General features: G+C 38.5%; 1 protein-coding gene across 1 annotated transcript in view; it reads left to right on the forward strand.

Moving 5' to 3' along the window:
* FBN1 (fibrillin 1) overlaps positions 1 to 16,547 on the forward strand; it is a 213,232-nt gene that overhangs the window by 62,778 nt on the left and 133,907 nt on the right. Inside the window, exon 7 of the mRNA XM_054041544.1 lies at positions 13,738 to 13,935. Within this exon, the coding sequence (XP_053897519.1) occupies positions 13,738 to 13,935 (198 nt within the window). The remainder of the gene's footprint in view (positions 1 to 13,737; positions 13,936 to 16,547) is intronic.

Raw genomic sequence — 16,547 nt, forward strand, 5'->3', positions numbered from 1 at the left:
TCCTGAGCCTCATGGATTTATGAGCCCAGTCTACACTCAAGCAAATCTTACAGTAATACATCCAATAGAAACTCTATTAAAGTGTCCCATACTTCTTCTGTGTCTTCTTACCTCATTGTTGTCTACCAAGAAATCTGTGTATCAAATAACAGCTTTTCTCCTCTATAATTGGCTATTGTCTCCTGCAGGATTCCTTTAGAAATGCTTCAGCCCACTGTTTCGGACATTACAATTGCAATTGTGGTCTCACAAACACTTCATTACGTCAGTGTGGAATAAGAATTTTTTTAGTGATCACAATGATGGGAAAGGAAGTACAGGCAAATGTCATGGCAGCTAAATAGAAGTTTGCTGAAGAACCTGGTATTTAAAAAAGAAGTTCCCAAGTAAGATGAGGTGCTGCATTTCATAGAGTTTTCCTTTCTCACGCAAGCTCAATCTTACACTCTGTACTCGGGCAAAAGCGTCCACTGACCAGTGTAAATGTTGCCTAATTAAGAACTGCATGATTGAGCCCCTTATTAGCTGCTGTGTAGCACATCACTTTCCATCTGGCTGAAAACTATGTAAATATTATCAATACTGATTGATGGATCAGCCCTAAGGGGTCCTGTTAGGGCAACTCTCTCAACATTGTCTGTATTGGGGAAAAAAAACCCTCTTCTTTCTTCCTGATGTGTTAAGCCACCTCTCATGTCAGAAATATGAATCCCACCTGAGAGGGCATTGCTGCCACATGGTAATGTGTTGCTGCGAGTGAACACTCCTTGTCCAGCTGCCAAGAGACAGATTCTGAGGGCTTGTGGATTGCCTTTTCGCATATGCCCAGATGAGGTACATTTTTGTGTAAAAATTGTTCATGCAACTTATTGAGTTGGAAAATTAGACTGTCTAATTGATTGCACATGAATTCCTCCGAGGAATGTGTGCTATTGCCGGTACTCTTGTACAACACAGAAAATCTCAAGAAATAATTCCTATGGACTTTGACTAAAAGCTGATGACCAACTGTGCATAGAAAGTTAGAGGATCTTAGCATGAAAAAATGTTACATGAAAGCTCTTATTTATTATTTGTATTACAGTGATGCCAAGAGGTCTCAAATGAGCTTGGAACCCTATTGTGCCAGGTGCTGTACAAACATATACTAGATCTTTGCCCCAAAGAGATTACAGTCTTGTTAGGCAGAACTCCCGGATTGTGTGTGTATGAAGGAAGTACTGTCAACTCCATTTTACAGGTGGGGAACTGAAGCACAGAAAATTAAGTCACTTGTCCAGTGACACACAAGAAATCTGTAGCAGAGCTAGGAATTGAACCCAGGTCTCCTGAGTCCCACCCATCTGTCTTAAACTGAGGAGCATCCTTCCTTTTTAACGATTCAGTCAGTAAGCAATTTCCAGCTTATTATATACAGTGCTTGGTAAAACTACCAAGTGATGCATATACATTAGACAGGCATCTGGACCTCAGGTCCTGCATCTGCTTTTACCTGTTAGCAGGAGTACGCTATGCAGTTCATAAAATTTCCCAAACTGCTTTTATTTATAAAAAGTTTAGCAGTAGGCCATAAATAATATATTTAACTATGACAAATTTGAAAAGATATTAAGGGTATAAATGTATTTTAAATACACTCTCATGACCACCACCACCCTACACACTTCATGGCTTTCAGTAATATTCAGATTATAAATTCCTGCCATGGCTCATTTCTCATGATGAATTAACCATGATGCATCATGCCTGGTTAAGTAGTACATTACACTCAGTTATGTTCCCCTGGAGAATGAGAGAGACAGAGAAAGGGGAGGCAGGTTAACCCCACTCTACTTGAGTGTTAGGAACTCCCACGTTGGGATTTTAGCGAGGTTTCCAACACGTAGACCTACAGTTGAGATGTTCTCTCCAGTGCCAGGTATGAACACTAAAGTGAGATTGAATTCTATTTATATCCACAGTATCATAGTAAAATATATAGTATAGTATATAATAAATAGTACTAATATATATATATATATATATATATATATATATATATATATATATATATATATATATATGGGGGAAGGAAACACGGCACAGTCTCCCTTTCATATATGCTCTCCATGCCCAATCAAGAGGGATCTCATGCTATTTTGTGTGAAAGCAACAGGATTCTGTGTAAGCATGCAAGGAATGAACAGAACTACATGTTCATGTCAGTGTAGTAATTGAGTTTCTGCTGACAGCCTGCTTGAGCCCTCAGCTCCCCTCCCCTCCTCCTGAGAAAATGTTCCTATTTATTAGTTCCCATTGACATGGATTCTGGGAGCACCACTGTTCTGGATCAACTACTTGACTCCATTAGATCCAGATGTTTTACATATTTACATTGACATATTTAAATGATTGTCCTGGCAACAAATAAAAAGTTCCTCTTTGAAGGAGCTTTGGGATTTACACAGTGTGGAGGTGAGAGAAGCCTTTATTTTTTTGCAAGGGGATCTTCAAAATAACTAGCTAGAAATCTTCCAGAACTAAACAGCAAATCATGCAATGGACCACTTGGTATCAATTAAGATTTCCAAGCTTTTGACACTTCCCCAGGACCAGATCATCAGTAAAATACAATTGGACCATGTCATTTATGATTGAGCCAATATGGGCCTGATTTTCAAAAGAGGCTCCTAACTTTGTGGGGGAGGGGTTCTGTTTTTGGATCCAGAACTGTAGTCACTGAGCATGAAATCCTGTCCCATTAAAATCACTGAGAGTTCTGCCTTTGAGTTCAGTGGAGCCAGGGTTTCACCCATAGGGATGGGTTGTCATAAGTGTTGAGCAGCGGCAGCTCCCATTGACTTCAAATGGGGTGGAAGCTGTTAAGCATCTCTGAAAATGAGGATGTAGCGGTGTTATTTAAATGATTGTCTTGGCAACAAACTCTCATTGACTTCATTGAGGCCAGAATTTCACCATAGACTTCTAAAGCTGAGCACTTTGGAAACTGACATGCCCCAAATTAGTAGACAGGTTTGAAAATTTGTATCAGTCATTTGTTTACAGCAATTAATTGTAGTGAGGAAATTAAATTTTGGCAGGTAACAATGTATGTTGTAGGCTTCCCATGGGAACAACTGCCTTCCAAGACTTAGTGGCTTGTACTGGCACCAAGCATGGGACAAATGGAATCTTAGGAACTCCCACCAGGAGGTAGAATAATTGGGGTTGTGGGTTGTTTTATTTATCTAAGCATTCAAAAAAAAATAGTTTTGCAGTACCTGTTACATTAGCTTAATGTACACATAGCTAGCAGGAAGACCTAAGGAAAAGCAAATTACATCATCACAGATGTTATACAAAATTCAGGAAATGTTAAACAATATGCTGAGAATGTGGAATTATTTTTACATACTGAATAGCAACAATAGGTCTGCCATAGTCAGTATGCATGAAAAAGCCCAAAGCCTTTTAGGAAGACTTACAATTCTACTTTAACCAATACGTCAAGTTTAACAAATATTGAATAACGGTGATCTTCATTAAGTTGCCTACTGGGAAGTTCAGTAAGACCTCCCGCCCCTCATGCATATAAAGGCAGAATTTGACCTTAAAACTTGGTAACAGCCTATGACTAACGATTCCAGGTTTTGATTTCTATTTTGGCTGATGTTTATTTTTGCCTAGCTTGATGCCTCTCTTATTCCTTAGAAAAATTGGATTTTGTAGCTTTAATATAAAGGTGACGGCATCGTTGTGAGTCGAAATCAGTTAGTTTTATCGTCCCTGGGGCGATAAACATCCCACAGAGCACTGCTGCAGGCACCAGTCACGCAGACTGTAGCTGTTCGCTGTTTTTGGAACACTCAATAGCACTTGACGAGCAGAATGCTCCCTGAACTACATCCCCTATGGCTGCTATGCATGACCAAGAAATGAATGGCTGTTAGGATCCTTTCAAAGCAACATTACCACTTTCCCTTTGTATCAGAGGTTGGTTTTTTTCTAACCAAATATTAGTAAATTGGGATTGGCAGTATTTCATAGGCTGCTTCCAGTTTAGTGGAATCTCAGCAAGTGTGTCTGAGCCTGAATTAAACCCCAAATGGTTATAGGTTACAATGTTATGCAGGTGGATCAGCTCTTTTGCCTACAGGGAGAAAGGTAGGTGTTTCCTAATGCCCATATGTAATGGAGACATGATTTATTCTCATTCCTGTTGTACACTTTTCCCATCAAATCTCAGTGATGGTGTAATCAGAGTTATTCAATCTAATTGAAGTATCATTACTACATGCATTCATTGTTAAAATACACACTAAAATGAACGCCACCTTGATGGCTAAACATGATGAACCAGATTGATCTCAGTTATACCCATGAAAATACAGAATGACTCCACCGATGTCAGAATGACTCCATATTTGCAGCACTGTAAATGAGGTCAGAATCTTGTCCCATGACACAAATGGTTGTGCAGTGTTGCTGAGTGCTATTAGCTGCTGAGTTGAATGTACCATATTGGTGTCTGAAATGATTTGTTTCTATATCAGTTTAAATTTATAAGATGCTCTGAGACCTTTTGGAATGCAAAGTGCAATGTGGATATAAAATCATGATCAAGGACACACGGTGAAGATGAAACAGAATATTCGTATATTATTTTATTATTGTCTTCAAATAGTGGCTTTGGTGCAGTTAGCCAACCAGTTACTGCACAGGATTATATAAATTTCTACTATCTTATGCAAAAAATAGTGATAGTTTATTGCTTATTGGCACTGATAATTGAACAAATTGATTAATGAAGGACTTTAATTTTTACAGCAGTTAAAATCTGTGACTAATCAAAGGTTTCTGAAATGCTTAGATTTTTAACCTGAAAATCTGTACAAGTGCCTGGCAGAACAGAGTTGGACGGGTGAGCATGTGCTGTGTGTCAGAGTCCACATTCCAGTATAGTCTGCATGCTTATTATTTCTGCATAGGGGAAACTTTTCCATAGCCATAATTTCCCATGAGTGCTGATTCCATTTTGTTATGGTAAAGAGGGAGAGACGTTCTCTTCCCAAGCCAGCTGATTTTTGGCAGCCATTAGAATGGGGTAAGAAGATATTGGCGATTGCTCTAATCTCATTAAGGGACTGCCAGAAGTCTAGAAATCCTGCACTCTGAAAGAGGATCACAAAAGCGATTATATATGATGCAAACATACACCTATCAAAAAACTTCCTGACCACATTTATTGCTATCACTTTAAATGATCCAATCTGAAATACATATTCTAATTTCTTTTCCACCATTTCCATTGTGCATTCACTCTTTGCATTTCACTTAGCTTGAATGTTGAAACTGGCTAGTTCCCTTCATCTCACTTCCCCCTTTTCTTTGTAATCCGTTTAATTTCTGGATTGGGTCTCACCCCAGCATACTACGGTTGCATTTGGCTTCACCACACTGCAGAGGAATATTTATATTTAAAAAAGAAATGAAGAGAACATTCTAGTTTTTTTTTTAAGCAAAAATTACCCCACACCTTTTTAAAAAAAAATTGCGGACGTATCCCTTTCAGTTCTGGATGTCATATTGTCTGTGTAAGAGCATTTCCTCTCCTCTTTCCCTCCTTCCCTGCACCCCAGAGGTTGCTCTATTTAATCTACTGTAGCTCATTAGGATCTATTTTTCTTACACAGTTTGCACTGCTTTTGGATAGTCTAAACTATTTTCTAGTCAATGTCTTTTGGAGCCAAATAGAAAAACAGACCCAAAGAGTTAGTCTACTAGTGTTGTCTTTACCTTGCTGTTTAATAGTTAATATCTGTGGTGTGTTAGGAGAGTTTCTATAACGTGGCACTTCTTAAGAACTCTTTTTAAAAAGAAGTAATAACTGCAGCCAACTTGTTCTTTTTAAGTGGAACTTCCAGACTATTTAAATTAAGCCCATTCTCCTTAATAATCATCCGGGCTCGACAGTAAATATGTCACCAAAATTTGTTATTCTTTGCAAAAGGGAGGAGAGAAAAAAATCAGTTTGAATTTTATTTCATTATTATTATAATCTTTTGAGAAGAATTGAAAAAATGAAAAGCTACAACAGAGCATTCCTTTTCAGGATATACAGGAAATGGGGGGAGGGGTAAGAATGTGTCAGGTAACTGATTATTCAGATATGAGAAGTTCTCCATTTAGTTGCATTGCTTACTGTTTTCTTCATCATGAAAAAGAATAAAATGTGGTAACAATTTTCTGTATTTGGACTACTGCCGCACATAATTGGGATCAACAGAGCTAAAGCCTTGATTTTGGTGAAGTGCTTAGTCTGCGTGTTGGATTAAAATGTGTGCAACAAATCACTCCAATTCTATAATAATTATTGAATATTTTTATTTTATTATTTTAATGTTATTACTTTTCAGTGACAGACTTTGAGAAGTGGGTCAGTTGCAAGAACAAAACTGGCATGAAAAGAGTTGTATATTTGCTCTTGAACATGGATTGCCAAAATACTTTTTAAAATGGTCAGCCTGATTTGCTCTGTACATCAAATGCAGCTGATAAAAGATAGTTAGGCTTCTGTGGATAATAAACTATTATTTAAAAGTCCTGTTCTTTAACCAGTACCAAGGAGTACTAGATAGCATTTGCTAGATAGGCATGTTAAAAAGATCATCTTGCAAAGATGGATTTTTGAAGAAGCTTACAGAATGGAAAATAAATTTAGGCTAAACTGTGCCAGCAAGGCAATATATGACTACAGTACGAGCAACAAGCAAAGGTGGTGGAGACATGGAGAAATGGGGTCACTGAAGTTATAAATTATGGGATGACATTTGTGGTGCTGCAGTATATGAAGCACTAAACAACTTTTGTGGCTGATTAAATGCTGAAGTTAGAGCAATATAATAGCAAAAGCAGCTTATTGCAAGTACTGTGAGTGCCAACATCATGATCATTATTCCTATTACATGACTAAGGAAAATAATGAGAGACAGCTAAGCATACTAAGAAATAGTATTAAAAATATTTACAATGTTGTTGTTTTCTTTTCTCATGATGGTTTGAGAGCCCCCTGCTGCCTCTACTGGAAAATCCATGGCAATGATACATTTTAGGGCTTGGCGAGGATGCGTGTGTGTGGGAGAGTTAAACAGTGAATTTTTTTTTTGAGGAAATGGCCTATGTAGAAAAAGGAGTGTTGTGGTTGGACACAGTTATCATCAAGCAGAATTTCAGTGTCACCTGTGAAGAGATAATCCTTGTAATTGAGTGCTCTGGGGGTGATGGGTTGAAATTCTTCTTGTCACATAGTTTGATACACTATTAAAAGGACAACTTTATACAAAATAGCAGCTAGATGAAGAAAGGCAGGAACTCTTGAGTCTTAGGTCTGCTGCTGACTCAGTCTGTGAAGTTAGGTGAGCCACATAACCAAGTTGAAAGTGCTATATACAGTGGTAGCATACAAGCAACTGACAGGGACATTGTGTAAGGGAAGCAGGAACACAGAGTAGTTGCCTTCCCCACCTCTCTATGGCAGTGAAATCATTAGATTGCATTATTTGGGGTTTTTTTGCATGGTGTGTGTGAAGCATAATATTTGTTTAAAAAAAAATACAAGCTCTCCCTCCTCTACCATACCATGAGCATGACTGAGATATCTAGGAGCACTCTGAGAGACTAAAGAGCACTGCAAATTTGAGGCCCAACTCCTAACCTTTGTTTTCTATGACTGTCCACAGTTAATGTTCCAGTTTACTACTATACTCAGTCTTCTGTCACTTTCACCTTCAGTTCTCAGCCTCATAGTAATTTGTAGAATACAGTCTAATCTTGTTTTAGTCATAGCACACATCGCCTTCTGGAAAGAGGCATGTTGTGATCTTCTCTGTCATGTATAAGTATATAGCTCCTCCTTTTGTTTATAATTATTATAAAGGTTTGGATTTGAAATAATTGGAGACTGATGGATGAATTTACATCATTTTGTTCCTTCCATGCAGTTCTGTTGCTCTTTGAGTTCAGGAAAGAGACAGTAGTGACTGAAATACTGTGGCACATGTGGTAACTGAAACAGTGTTTCTCTGTTAATATTGTAGTTGGCAGGAGGTAAATGTATATTAAAAGTGAAAGTGAGGCAACTAGTATTTTAAGTTGTATTGATCTTGAAGGCCTGCTCAGCACAAATATGCCCATGGCAGGTGGCTGCTGAGTTCAAGGCTTCTAGAAAAGTAAGTTAATGATACTGACTTGTTAAGAAATTAGCCACAACAGATGAGTAAGGTATTGGTGTATGCATAATGGAGCTGTGCACCAATAGACTATTGACATACCCCATGTTATATATAAACTATAATATTAATACACAAAACAGCAGTTTGGAACATTCATACTGCAGTTTATGGGGCAAACCCAATATATTTTCTAAGTAGGTTTCTATGATGTAGGTGGAGTTACTAATGCTTTATACTAGTTTGAGAGAAAAAACCCATCCATATAGTTATTTGCATTTAATTTTCTTGGTTTTTCAAGAAAAGGAAAAATGAAAATAAGAAACCGCCTATATTTTATTTGTAAGGTTTCACCCACACAGTAATTTTCCTCTAAGTTAAGAGCAAGTGGAAATAGAGTGGGTCTCTACTTTGTATGTAACCTTAACCTCATCTATTAGAGTGAACACTACAATAAACCAATGGATTAAATATTTACATCTTCTTGACAGTAGTCACAAACCACAAAACAGATAAAATACAGATTCTTCAGAACAATATTATTGCTTGTGGAATGCACATATTGCCCATTCCTACAATCTTTGGGCCAAATCCTCCAATCTTTACTCAAGCAAAATTCCCCTTGAGTTCTTTGGGAGCTTTGTCTGAACAAGAGTAGCAGAATTTGGCCCCAGGCTTTTACTATTAGAGAGAGGCAGTTACAACCACCCTGAGAAATCTTCTTGTAGGTTCCATTCTTTGTGGGGGGTCATTAGCATCTGTTTTAATTAGAGTAAATATATTGCCCCTCGCCTTCCCACACGAGATTGTTTACAGACTGGTGTTCATTCTTACAGAATACGTGTAGTTCTCTACAATTAATTTGCCAGAAATGCCACTTCTGTGCTGCTGCATTTCTGATGCTAATTAATTCATTACAGGAAGCATTTTGTGCTTGCAAGGTCACCAGGGTTAGATTTATCTTGGCATGAGCATTTAGCTGAGATCTTTCAATAGGAAGAGTCAAGTTAGGTACTTTTTTCAGTGATCTTTTCTCTTGCTGTCACAAACCAGTGTTCTTACTGAGATGTCCAGTGGTTGATATATTCTCACTAGTGTTTACAGTAGAGATGAGCTCAAGCCACAAATTTTGAATGTTCCACAGGCGCATTTTGAATGTCCCAAAGCTCAGAGGTTTACAGATGCGAAGTTTTGCTTTGTTCCACTAACAAGACCAGGATTCATTTGCAAAATCAAGATCTGTATCTACGATTGGATTTTGAAGACCCTCAACATATGGATTCAACGTTTTGATTCCATCCCATTTCTAGATTGCAGCACCGATGTATTTGATGCTGATCTTATTTAAATTTTGCATCTGATCTGGAATCTTTGCTACAATCAAGACCATCGTGATCCCATTTTCAAATCATCAGATATACACAAATAGAAGATTAAAAGAGGGCTCGTGTTACATTGTTACAAGTGTTAAAAACAATTTAAAAGGAACATAAGATGTTTGTTAAAGCATCTGTACTTGTCTGAGAAGTAACCATGGGCCTGGAAGTCTTTTGTGGCTTAAAATTGTGGGAAGAGACTCTTAATAATCCCAGGTAATACTTTTTGCTTTAGGATCTAAACTTTCCAACCCTATCAAGAAAGAATCTTTTCCCAAAGAATCACAACTGTAACAGATAGTATTTATTACAGTATTCACACTGCTGCTATGTGGTCATTTGTTTCAAGCTCTTTAACAGTACATGATAGCATAATTATGTAGTTACAGTTTTGTAACATCAGCTAAGTTAATGGAGTTTTTTAGCCTGTGTAAGCACTGCAGGATCAGGTCCTGATTTGGAAATTCTATCATGTCATGAATCTTCTTTGTACCAGTCTAGGTAAATGTAGTATTTACCTAGATAGTTATATAATAGACATAAGGATATTTTTAGTATTAATTCTTTGAAAAATAAAATACTCTGTGTTACTCCCACCTCCCAATAAAGATTCAATTTTCAAAAGTAGTCTCTAAATTTGTTGCTGTAATTTTAGAGACATGGCTAATTTGCATGCCCTGAATTTGTGCTTACAAAATTGCAAGCACAAGATATGAAACTGGGTTGAGGCCTCTTGAAAATTTGACCCAAAGTACTAAATTCCAACTTTGTCTGTTGGACAGTTGAGGTACAGTATAGAATTTTTTTTTTTACTCAATCAGATCAAAACTGTCCAGCATTGTTTGGAATCCCTCCCAGAGTTCTAGGGATTTGCTTGTGTTCCCTTTCTCTCCTATCCAATCTTTCACTTGTGTTGCCTTTCTCTCCCCCAAAATAAATGATGCCGCTACATACTTCTAGACAAGGACTGGATGAAATTCCTTTTGGAATCCATCAACTTCTCTTTTCAACTGATGGGGACATTCTTGAGCAATGCAAATACTTCCCTCTTCCACAGAACTGGATGTGTGGCTAGAGCACTCTCCGCCTCTGCCATTCCAGGGAGAAGGGGACTGGGACAAAAAAATGAAACTATCTCTCATATAGCACCTGCCATCATATTACTGTTCACTGCATTTTAATTATCTAGTAAATTAAATGCTCTTCCTTACTAGTAACTAGAGTCCTGATCAAAGTCCTGGCCCTTCTAGGGTGAATTCAGTTGAAAAACGCTAAGTTCCTATAGAAGACAGGAGGAGTATAGGCTACAAATACCATTGATGTGAAAGGCAAAAGTAGAAATGTCTCCCAGTATGCTGTATTAGTATGTTGAAGATATTTCCTCATATTGTTCCTTCCTCTTCCATTATTTTGTTTTTCTCCTTTATCCTTCTTCCGTTGTTTCAGAAACCTGGGTTGGTGACACTGTAACATGGAAATCAGTAGGTGTTTTCCTCCTTCTTCTGATAATTTTGTAACACTGGTCCACTGCCCAGATTCCAAGTGTTAAATAAATCCTTCTCTTTTGACATGTTTCCTTGTATGCTTGATGAGATTGATTTGACCGTTCTCAATCATTGGCTAGCTGTAATAATACATGGAATATTTCATTTACTCTGACCTTTGGAGACTTTGTTTTTCTACCTACAGCTCTAATGTGTAATGTATAATCCTCTTCTCTTTCTCCCCCCTGCTTCACAATGGACTAAAGCAAACTCCTTCTCCCAGTCTACTTCTTTAGTATGACTTATGTCTTTAGTCTCATCTTCAGCTAAAATATAAAGGTAATTTTCAAAGCTGTTCATGTGCATTTAGGTACACGTGACTCCAATGAACATCATTGGCTGTATTTCCTTGTGAAATTGTATATTGATTTTGAAGGGCTCTAGTACTTTATATTCAGACTGCCAATCTGCCCCGTCCGCAAGTCCGGCAGCTCGTGGCTCCCACTGGCCATGGATCGCTGCTCCGGGCCAATGGGAGCTTCTGGAAGCAACGACCAGTAAGTCCCTCGGCCCGCGCCACTTCCAGCAGCTCCCATTGGCCCGGAGCAGCGATCTGCGGCCAGTGGGAGCCGCGATCGGTCGGACCTGCGGACGGGGCAGGTAAACAAACCTGCCCAGCCCGCCAGGGGCTTCCCTACACAAGCGGCCACCCCTGTTTGAGAAACCCTGATATAGATTGTGAGGAAGATTTTGCGGGATCAAGACCCAAGTCAGTGAGAGTTGAGGGCCTTGTAGAAGAAGGCCCAGGATTTATAATCTCTTGAAATCAGCATGATTTACAAAGCCAAACATGTTTTTTTAAAGGAATGTAAATAGTGTGAGTGATATAAGTATGTATGTGTTAATATACTTCGTCTGGCCTCTGCATGGGGAAGCGCCTAGACTAGATGACCTTTCGAAGTCCCTTCCAGCCCTACATGTCTATGATTTTATAATGTCTTTACTTGTTCTACAATTAGAGTTTCTTCTTCTAATATTTTGAATGGAACTCATTTCACTTTCTTTTTCTAAGCATTCACCTTGTACTGTATCAGCATATATTATTTGTGTCTAATCCAAAGCCAATTGATGTTTGTGGTAAAAGTCCTATTAACCTCAGTGGGCATTGGATCAGGCCCTTATATGAGAAACTGGCGCTTAAAAAGCATGGTTTTCTCTGTGAACACATGTTAATGTGAGCATCCAAATTAATCTTTTTACTAATCCTTTTTATTGGCCTCCAGATTTTTCCATTCAAAGAAAAAAAAAAAAAGGGAGTGATGAATCTTCTGTAAAAAGATCAAAATTTTATTTGACGAGTGGGGTCTGGCATGTGCCGGAGACAGCAGGAATTGGTGTTGCTATTTTGTTGTTGCCGTGGGAGAATGGAACAAAATAAAGGCTACTAATATTTTATTAACATCCCAGTTTAATTCTGTCTGTTGGATAAATGGCCTGTACTACCATAAACAAATCAAAGCAGATGTATTCCACATGCCCTCAGTTCAGCTGTAGGCAAAGTTTACCCATATGCTTGGTACGGAACATGTCTGTATAATCCTGAAAATTATGCTTCATGTAGACTACATACCGTGAGACTCGTTTAAAAACAACAGTTGTGGAAATAAACAGAACCTCTTTTATAAGGGTGATTTTAAGTACTGTGCTAAACATTAAAACAAACTTCATTCAATTTGATGAAAAGACCTCACTGATGTTATTACTAGATATGCTCCTAAGCTGCAAAGTGGATCCAAATCTAGAGCTTAACTTCCCCAAAGTGTGGGAGTCATTCAGCTTAAGGAGTTTTCCTTCTGGGACCATCTGAAATACAGGCATGCATTAAGCAAAAAAAGGTGCACAAATATTCAATCAAATTTGTAACTGAACTACAGTAGCTTCAGCCATGCTCATGTGTGTTATAGTGTTGGTTTTCTGTGAACATTTGAGGGGTTGAATTTTACTGACCTAGCCATTCACAAAATGGGACCTGCTTAGCTGCATTGGCAAATAACCATGGAGACTGATTTTAAACGTACCCATGCAAAGATGCGTTCCCTCAAGGAACAAACAATACCTGACTTATGTGACGCATTACAAATAAATTTGAGTGTCTACCATTTTACAGAGGTATGTCTCATCATGATAATATCTGAGCATCTCCCATTAAATAAAAGAAAAAAACAAAACTCTCACTCCTCATCATGTGCAGGAATACCTTAAAAAGTAGTGGAATTCTTTTTCTTCTTCTCACTTCTTCCTCTCACCCAAACACATGTGGGCTCTATGAAGAGCAATGGTAAGGAACCTAAGACAAAGAAACAGGGCTTACATTTAGTCCTGAAAATTATGAGGAGACTTGGAGCATCTTAAATATCAAATATTAACGGTAAAGTAATTGTGATCAATCCACAGAGATGTTTATTTCATATTCAAATACATTGACTATTAAAAATAAACCTGAGAGAAATTATGTGCCCATGGACAATCACTATGTTGGAAAGAGGGATTATGGGGGATTTTTATGGGGTAAATTATTAGTTGCAAATTATTTACCCAGCTCTGCTTTATTATGAGTTATGTAATGTCTTTCTAATGTGATGCTGACTAGATTTCCTTTCTTTGGTTCAGATTATAGGACTGGCCCATGCTTCACACTGGTAACCAATCAGATGTGCCAGGGACAGCTCACTGGAATAGTCTGCACAAAAACCCTTTGCTGTGCAACAGTTGGGAGAGCATGGGGCCACCCCTGTGAAATGTGTCCTGCTCAGCCTCATCCCTGCCGCCGGGGTTTCATTCCAAATATTCGCACAGGAGCCTGTCAAGGTAAGCGAGGTGCAAAGCTTCACCAAGAGCTGCTAAAATTATTAATGGCTTAATCTTGATTGAGATACATTGCTTTGTATAACCTGTCCTAAGCCAGTCTCTGCTGTACGTGGGAAGAATGGAAAAACGATGTCAGATACATTACTTTATGGTTCGCTAAGTGTATGATGTTCAAGTAAGTGCATTAGTAACTTAGGTCATGTGAGAGCAGCCAGGTTCTTAATTAATTTTTCACTGCCAGCAGCTCCTTCATTTGACTGGATAGTGGTGTTTCTCTATACACACATTACCACTCTGAGAAGGGGTTTGTTCTGTTTCAAGCTGTACTCAAGATAGACAGAAAACCAAACCTGTGAAGATGTTGTTCTCTCTGCTTATCTTAATTTTTTTCTCACTTCAGTTTGTTGGCATTAGGTTCAGTCTGTATGTCTTGTCTTTTGAGCTATATTCATCTGAGAAAACTGCTTGTCGTGCCATTAAAAATGCCCTATTGTACATTTTAAACAATTTTTGGAAATACATTTGCATTTGGTTCAAATTGTAAAATCCACCCAGATGTTGCTTGCTTCTTTCTGAGCATGCCTCACCCTAGAAAGTCCTTACGCTGCTTTTTTGGCTTTTATTCTAATACTTCCAGCTGTACAAATTCTTTTATTGTCTGGATGTCTGGCAGGAAACAGGAGAAAGTTAACAGGGGCAGCCATGTACTGAACTGGTGTGGATTATAAATTCCCAGGGCTGTATCTTTGGGACTTGTTCATTTAGACCGCTCGAACATATTTTGTATTGTGAAAATAGAGAAGATAAAGATTATAAATCTATTACTAATTTTATTTAATCATGAAAATCCTGTGAAGAACTTCAAGGCATTCCTTTGCATTAAAACCTTTAGACATCTTGTACCACTGGCCAAGTCCTGTCTGGTGCCTGCAAACAGGCCTGATATGCCTCTAGATGGACACATGTTAATGCTGCTTTTGTAGGATATATGTACCCATATTCTGACCTCAGACATCCTAAGGCACAGTCCTCTCTCTCTGTGAAAGAGCAGGGAGAAACTGTGTAGAGGGTTGAGTATTGCAGTCATTGGCAGGTCAGGGACTATATATGCATAAATGTTTGACCCATGCCCTCAGCTCTCAGGCTGCACCTTGTTCTACCTCTCCATTGTTGGTGTCACGGGAAGGTCCAGAACAAGGCAGCTTCTTCACACTGCAGGTTTCTTAGCACGCAGCTACATGCAATGTCAATCCAATTTTGGCTCTGTAGGTTTGACTTGTACTTCCAGTTGATCTCTTCTCTTGTGTCCATACTTTTAACAGACCAGCTATGGAACTATATGTTATCTTTATTCTTCATGCAATGTATGTCATCCAGTCCTCTTTAAATCAGATAACTTAAATGTCTTCAATCTTAGTGGATGTTATTTCACATCCATATTTGATCTAAATAGTAAAATGAAAGCAGGTTCAATAAAATCCAGGCTTGTTCACGCAGGTTCTCTGAAGAAAGAACAAGCCTATGATGTTTGAGAGTCAGTAAGACAAATGGACACATATTTAAGATATATATATAATATAAATAAATATGTTGAGAAAAATACAAAATTGTTGCCCACTGTTCAAATCTGCTCTTTGTCTGTCTATCTGGCATATTTTAAAAAAATGCACAAAGTTAAATTAATGAAGTGTCATGGTTGAGATTTTAAACACTTAAAAATCAGGGGAATCAAAGATGTAGGATGAGATGTTCAAGTGTTTAAGTAATTTACGAGCACAAGTTCCATTGGCTTTAATGGGATTTATGCTCCTAGATCACTTAGGCGCTTTTGAAAATCCCATCTGTAGCCCTCACATGAATTGAATCTCAGCCCTTTTTGTAGACAAAGTATTTTTGTGTTTGACATTATGGACCAGATTGTGGCCGGCTCTGTGGTGTTCAGAAAGGGCAGACGGAGAGTTTTCTCCATCTTGTGTCCCTATGTTTAAGCCAGTAACAGTGAGGAACACAAGCACTGCAATCATCTAGTTTTACCAGCAGCAGTAGACTCCCCAAGGAGAGGCTAGAAGAGAAGGATCATGGGGGTGTGGCCAGTGCAAGAGTGGGAGGACCATTCTGAATGCTCCCACAGATGGTGGAGCTCAGGATCCGACTTGCACTACCATGCAGCTCCCAGAAGAATTCTCTGAGACCTCCAAGCCCTCCCACTGCTGCTTTGCTCCTCCTCCCTTCCACTTTCCAATGCAGCCATTGCTGAAAGCCACAGTCTAGCCAGACTTTTGCACCTTAATATTTATGTGCAGCCTTGCTTTGTTAAGGTTGATGTGGGGAGAAAAAATGGGGATCCCTTGACATGTTCACATTTAATTTCCTACCCACAAGGTGCCATCAATTTTGCTGTTTCATTTTCTTAAAAACAAAGATTAAATATAAGGAGGAGGAAAAAAGGGAAAGTAAAAAGCTACGTCATGAATGTCTAAGTACATTGTTCATTAATGTCAGTCATGGATTCTTAAACCAGGTCCTAACCACCACTTATTTAAGGGTAGTTGGCCCCTTGCCCCTTGGGAGTGAAGAATAAAAACTCCCCAGCAATAGTAGACTGAATACCA

Source organism: Malaclemys terrapin, chromosome 10 (genome assembly GCF_027887155.1).
Source record: "Malaclemys terrapin pileata isolate rMalTer1 chromosome 10, rMalTer1.hap1, whole genome shotgun sequence".
NCBI classification, from domain to species: Eukaryota; Metazoa; Chordata; order Testudines; family Emydidae; genus Malaclemys; species Malaclemys terrapin.